Below are 7,169 nucleotides of genomic sequence, written 5' to 3' on the forward strand. Positions count from 1 at the left end.
TAAGTATCATTCAAGTGTCAATGAAATATAAATTGTAAATTTTTTGTTTGTAGTCTGCTACGCGATTAAAAAGAATGATGAAAAGGTAACATAATCTGTCTCGCGATTACCAACGCGACATGTGTCGGTGTCATAAACGCCGAAAGAATGGCATGTCAAAGAAAGAAACTTATTGTTCATTACGTTAAATTATAATAGAGATAGACTGTTGTTTAGTTGTTAGTCGAAAATAGCCGCGGATTTTCAGAAATTTTCGGTTTGTTTAACCGATATCGCACACTTAGCACAAACAATGTTTAGTCTAATAATTTAGGCCGATAAAATTTTTATATTTATATTTTTTATCAACTAAGCTGACATATTTTTAAAATGTTGTGGCGGCTATTATCAAAATCTGGACAATTAATTTCAGAGCAAATAAATCGTCAGCTGGGAAAGTATGTTCAAAATCAAAATGTTTTATTTTTATATTGTACTTATGACCTCTGAGTACGTATTAAATGTGACAAATGCTATTTTACTATATATTTTGATTCGCTATATATGCTTATGGTATTGTTCGTAATGCACTAAGTCCAATTTTACAAATTTTTATTAGATCTATTTTGCGTCTCATAGAGTCTCTATTATGCATCTAAGCATATACGAAATATACTACCTAAATGACACTCGGTCCTAACTGCAAGACGCAAGAGTCTCGCAGGGTTGGTCTTGTTCTTTCTCAAATCTTGCAGGGTCAGTCTTGGCCTTGGTCTTGCTAAAACTAGGCGGGCTTGGTCTTGGTTTTGGTCTTGCGAAAATGCAAGAACAAGACCAAGACTGCAAGACCAAGACCGATTTTGGGCAAGACTATGTGCACTGTTTAAACATAAATTCAAATATACGTGGTGATTCACCCAAGTCCAGCATAGTCCATGATCTTTAACTTTAATAAAATAACATGTATATGTTTATGTTTTTAGAGGCTGACAGACAACCTCATCTTAAAGTTTATTATTTAGGGTCTATTATGCATAATACAAGGTAAAATTTTAAAATTATGTGTAATTTTCGTCAAGATATTAAATACACAAAATTTTCAAACTGATAATTTATCATACTTTAAATAACGGTATTAATTTTTTAAACTAGCTAAAATAAAGCCATACATTTTTTTAATTAAGTACCAATACATTGGGTTTTTTACCCACACATTACATTGGTCTACCAACACATTACAATTGAAATGTATAAATAATTTCTAAATTTCACCTTGTATTATTCATAATACACATTTTTGAGATGAGGTTCTTAAGTAGCTTTTAAGAACATAAAATATACAGGGTGATTCATTAAACTATAAGTCAAGGACTCTGCTATACTTGAGTGAATCGCCTTGTATATTTAAATTTATTTATAAAGCGCCCATTTGAACTAAAAAGTTGAGGTGTTCAAGCATTTGTTTGATTCCTTATTTTAGAAAATTATATACCTGATTAAAATTGTTTGATTCCTTATTTTAGAAAATTATAAATTTTATTCCAGAAGTGGTTTCCAAAGTTTAAAATTTCAAAATTTCAGCCTGTATTATTCATAATACACCCTCTAATATAATTTGATGAAATCAGGTCGATAAGCACCTTTTAAAAATATAAAAATATACAGGATGCTCCATTAAAAATAAAGCTTATGGACTTTGCCAAGCTTGAATTAATCACCCTGTACATTAAAATTTAAGTTTAAAAAGTGCCTATTTATACAGGGTGTCCAGAAACTCTACCAACAAACTAAGACAGGAGATTCTTCAGATAATTTTAAGATAATTTAACCCAATTTACTTAGTCCGAAAATGCTTCCTAAGGGAGCTAGAGCTCTTTAAAGATGGCGTCTTGTAATTAGTTTTTCTTAAATACCTCCAGAACGCTTCTATTTAGAAAAACAAAAATTGGTACACATATTTATCTTCAAGATATAAATCTAATCCATCCATTGCAAATTTCTAGTACCGATCATAGGCGTCCGTTTTGGGTAGGGCAACGGTTATTTTATCGCATAACTTTTTTATCTTTAACTTTTATACATTTCTGATACTGGATTATTAAATTGGGAAGTATTTTAGTACTAAAAGGTACTCTTGTTTTAAATCGGTAGGACACACCGTTTTCTAGAAAAATCGATTTGAAAACTTTTCGCTTTTTGAATTAAAAAAAAAAAAATTAAAAAAAAAACTGTTTAGAAAGACGAAAACTGGTACATTTATTTATATTCCAGAGATAAATCGATTTCATTAATTGCGAATTTCTAGTACTGGTCATAGGCGTCCGTTTTGGATAGGTCAACAGTTATTTTATAGCATAACTTTTTTGTCTTGAATTTTTGAGCATTTTTGACACTAGATTATTAAATTATGAGATATTCGAGTACTAAAAGTTACTCTTACTTTATGTTGGTAAAATACTTCGTTTTTTGTTGAAAAGTTGTTTCAATTTTTTTTCAAATTCCAAAAACAAAAAACTTTCAAATTGATTTTTCTAGAAAACGGTGTGTCCTATCGACTTAAATCAGGAGTACCTTTTAGTACTAGAATACCTCACAATTTAATAATCCGGTGTCAAAAATGCATAAAAGTTAAGGAGAAAAAAGTTATGCGATAAAATACCCGTTGCTCTACCCAAAACGCACGCCTATGACCAGTACTAGAAATTTGCAATGAATGGAATCGATTCATCTCTGAAAAGTAAATATGCATACTAATTTTCGTTTTTCTAAATAGAAGCGTTCTGGAGGTATTTAAGAAAAACTAATTTCATGACGCCATTTTCAAAGAGCTCTAGCTCCCTTAAGAAGCATTTTCGGACTAGGTGAATTGAGTTAAATTGTCTTAAAATTATCTGAGGAATCTCCTGTCTTCGTTTGTCGGTAGAGTTTCTGGACACCCTGTATATAAAAATCGACGGGCCTCAGCGTTTTTTATAATTTTTTGACACACGGACAGAAATAACTTGCCTTCAAGTGCCTTCCAAACTGTATAATATCGTAGAACTAAAGAAATAAGTTTTCTGAAGAGAAAATCCTGAGGAGAATTACAGAATATAGGTCAATCTGTAGAAAAATGAAAGCAAATCACCACTAGCAACAAAAAATAAGCCTACATAAATGATGTGATACTAGAATTTATATCCTTATGAATTTCGATATGAAACGCTAATAGTACCACTAAAGCTGTAAAAAGTCACTAATGAAAAAATCCAGTATACTTGAGCGTAGGCGCAAAATTTTGGACCAATACTTTTAAAATCCGTTAATTTTTTTTCGACCCCTGAGAAAATTAATAAGTAATCATACAGAAGTAAAAACTTCGTTTGGACAAGGGTATAAAAAGTTTATTAAAAAAACTATTAAAAAGTCATCAAAAATGATTCGCAAAACGTTCTCGATCTAGATCAGATCATCTTTAGTGCGTTCAGCTTAGTAGATGAAACTAGCAACCTTATTAGCAATTAATTATTTTTAAAAAATTTAAACGCATAATGAAAGATTACATTACCGAGAGCCGAAAGTCTCTGAAAACTTCTATAATGTTTATTTTAAGAATTTACAGGGGCGAAAAGAGAAAATTTAGTGTCTTTTTTAATTTCAAATATCTCATTCAAAAGAAACTTTTGCTTATTCTAAGGAACTTTCGACCCTCGGTAATAACAAAATCTTTCATTCTGCGTTTAAATTTTTCAAAAATATTTGTTAGTTTCCTCAGGATTAGAAAAAAAATTAATCCATTTAAAAAGCATTGGCCGAAATTTTGCTCCTACGCCCTTAAATGAATGACTGAAATTAACTGCATACTAACACAACCTTTTTTTAATACTTATTTTTATAGCTATAGATATTTTGGTAGATGGAAAAAACTGTAGGTATATCTTTTTAATAATTAAAAAACTCAGAATATTTATTTTAAAAATATCGAGGGTATTGAAAAACAAATAAAATTAACCATGCTTTCTAGCAATAAAAACGAAAATTAGTTTACATTTTTTAATAAACAAATTTCCAAAAAATGTTCGACTTACTGTAATTAATTCCATTATGTCACATAAAAAAAATAAAATCGCACTTAAAAATTCAACTTATTCGGCACTTAGCACGACCTTCCTGATGTCCTTTAGCATTGGCACTGAAAGAAACTGAAGAACGACTTTCATTTCTATAGCCGGCCATATCGGAAGAACATGAATAATTGTTCCTCTTTCTAATGATCGTCTTTGTCTTACGAAAGATAAACAAACGTGCGAAAAGAGAGAGAGAGGACCAAACCTGTCACGTTGAATATATGATTCAAAAGAATCTGCATTTCTCTTGCAGAAAATTTTGTTGTTTCCACCAACGGTTGATCATCTTGTTTATTGTAATTACGGACTAAATGTCGTGTTTTTTCTGTATATAAATTGTGAATTTAAACGTAAAATAAACAGCATTTCCAGATAACACATATAGAATCTTGAAACTGACCAATAAGTTTGAACTCTGCAAGGTTTTAGAGAAATATACTGGGTGTTCCAAAATCTCTTAATAAAGACACCATAATTTTTTCTAAATATTATATTTCATAATTATTATTCCATCAAGTATTTCCAATATTATGATACTTTCAAATACTATACAATAGGGGAGTGCAATTAGAACGAAAAGATACAATGTTTCGGAAAAAATCAAACAAGGTTATATTTTTCTAAAACTTTTTTTATTAGTTTATAAATATGTTAAAGTAAAAAGTTCTACTCACAAATTTCGCCGCTAATTGTTTATTTATTGTTTAAACAATAACAATTGTTTTGTATAAATTTAATGTTAAGAATATGGGTGAATTCAACATTTTATTTTGATAAAAAATGTTTTTATTTTAGTTTTGATTATGCTGAACCCGAATCTGACAGTACAATTTGCAAATTTAAAATGGCGGATTCAAAATGGCGGATTTTTTCCTAAAAATCCTTAAAAAGTAGTTGTAAAATCCGAATTTTTTTATATAACGTGTTTGTTTACATATATGTGGATATTTTTGAGAGGTTGGTGAACCTGAATCAAATTTTGATAATTTAAATTATAAAATGGCAGATCGAAAATGGCGGATAACTTAAAAAATAGTTGTAAAATCATAATTTCTTTACAAAATTTATTTCTACATATATTTATTTTTGAGAGCTTTGATAAACCTAACTTAAATGTTAACATTATAAACTATGAAATGGCGGATCCAAAATGCGGATTTTCTAAAAAGAACATAAAAAAGAACATTTTTCTAAAACATTTATTGTCTTTATTTTTAACAGGTTATTGAATCTGAATTAAAGATTAAAAATTTAAATTTCAAAATGGCGTATCCAAAATGGCGGATATTTAAATGAAAAACAAGTAGAATCCAATCAAACCAATATGGAATTTCATTCTTAAAAAAAAGATAAACAAATAATTTTCACAATAATATTAAAAATTAAAATGTATTAGAAAGAATATTAAAAAAAAAACAAATTTTCGATTAGAAGGATATAATTACATATCGGGACATAGTTTTTAATTCCAAACAACTTTCCTTTATAAAAATTTTCGATATTGTGAAATATAAAGGTATTTTACTCATGAGTGAAATTTATATTTTTTGACATACCTCGTACAAAATTAACAAAATTTGATATTTGATGGTTGTATCTTATGTTGTATACGATGTAGAGTATTTTATAAAGAATAACTTTTTTTCGTAAAGCTTAAAAAAGTTATCAATAGGTTCCAAGTTACGCAGACATACTGTATAAGAGCTAAAAAAAATTTTTTTTATTGAACATTTATTATTGTTGAAGCTTATTATTAAATGTATTTTAGGTAAGTTTTACAGAAAAAAGTTTTGATCACTCTGTATATACATTTTTTCAGCTGGTAATTTTCGGTTTTTGTATTACATTTTTGTTATCTTTCTTAGTTTTCTCAAAAAGAAATTATTTATTTCATTTTTAAACTAAAATGATTCAGTGTTTTTTAAAGATTACATCCCAAGCTTTAAAAAAATAGCAAACAAATTGTATTAGATTTATTCAAATTTGAGTAATACCGTCTTAAAATGGTGGGAATTCTGTAAAACTACGAAGTTTTCAAAAATTACATTTTTTGAGACATCCTATTATTTGAATTAAATTTTTGAGATTTTTTTTGAACAAACCATCGTTTAGTAAGATGATTGAGAGGTAAGTTGTTTAAATTTGAGAGTTTTATAAGTAAAATTGTATTAGTTACACATGTTTAAATCATTTTTAAACAAAATTCATGTAAGGCTCACTTTCCGCCCACACCGTACTTATGTCCATAAATTTTATTTCTTTTTATTACAACCATAAGATAGCTTATTTCATCTTATTTCATGTCCAATTTGTAAAATTTCTTTTGATCCATTAGTTAAAGAATTATATTAAAAAAAACTCAACCGTGCAATTCTTACAACGCTAGTTTACAGTGCGCCAATGTGTGTGAGAAGGGCGACTTTAGCGTTACAAATAAAACATTACAGAAGCTAGAGATTTAATTTTAGAAAAATCTTTATATAAGGTTTTTTTTTGTAAAATTTTCTGAATTTTTCAATGGTCAAGTCAGTTTTTTTCTAAAAATTATATTTTCGGAGTTATTTAAAAAAACACCTAACTTCGCTGTTCATTTGTTTAATAAAAAATAAAGCACCCACTTCTCGAGTAGAACTTTTTGATATGTTGTTTATTAAACATTTCTTAATGAAATTACACAAAGTTTTATCTTGTTTGGTTTTTTCCGAAGTGATAATCTAAATGCACTCCCCTACAATAGGCGAGCGGCAGCAACCCCTAAAATGACGTTATACCGACCACGAAAATCAACTTTCAGGCGAATGACGAATTGTGGTCATTCTTTATATTTTCGAGGTCGCTGAATCCGAATATGAAGCTAATTTTTGTATAAAATTGGCGTAACATGTTCACAAATCAAAATTTAAGCAATAATCAATTTTGATAATTTTTCAAATTTAACTCACTGTGTCTTTGGTTACTGTAAATATTGTCTTTCGAAAATTTTATGGCATTATTTTTGAAATATTTAGATAACAATGGGATTTGTCCAAGATGCTTAAAGAAATTAAAAGAGGAGTTGTTAATTTTTAAACATTTTGTCGTCAG

The 7,169-nt window shown here is 28.5% G+C and overlaps 1 protein-coding gene across 1 annotated transcript in view; it reads right to left on the bottom strand.

The window, feature by feature from the left end:
• The window catches only part of LOC114339248 (uncharacterized), a 98,709-nt gene extending 94,545 nt beyond the window's left edge, over positions 1-4,164 (bottom strand). Inside the window, exon 1 of the mRNA XM_028289870.2 lies at positions 4,047-4,164. Within this exon, the coding sequence (XP_028145671.2) occupies positions 4,047-4,061 (15 nt within the window). The 5' untranslated portion in view covers positions 4,062-4,164. The remainder of the gene's footprint in view (positions 1-4,046) is intronic.
• Positions 4,165-7,169: the final 3,005 nt, after the last annotated feature.

Source organism: Diabrotica virgifera, chromosome 9 (genome assembly GCF_917563875.1).
Source record: "Diabrotica virgifera virgifera chromosome 9, PGI_DIABVI_V3a".
NCBI classification, from domain to species: Eukaryota; Metazoa; Arthropoda; class Insecta; order Coleoptera; family Chrysomelidae; genus Diabrotica; species Diabrotica virgifera.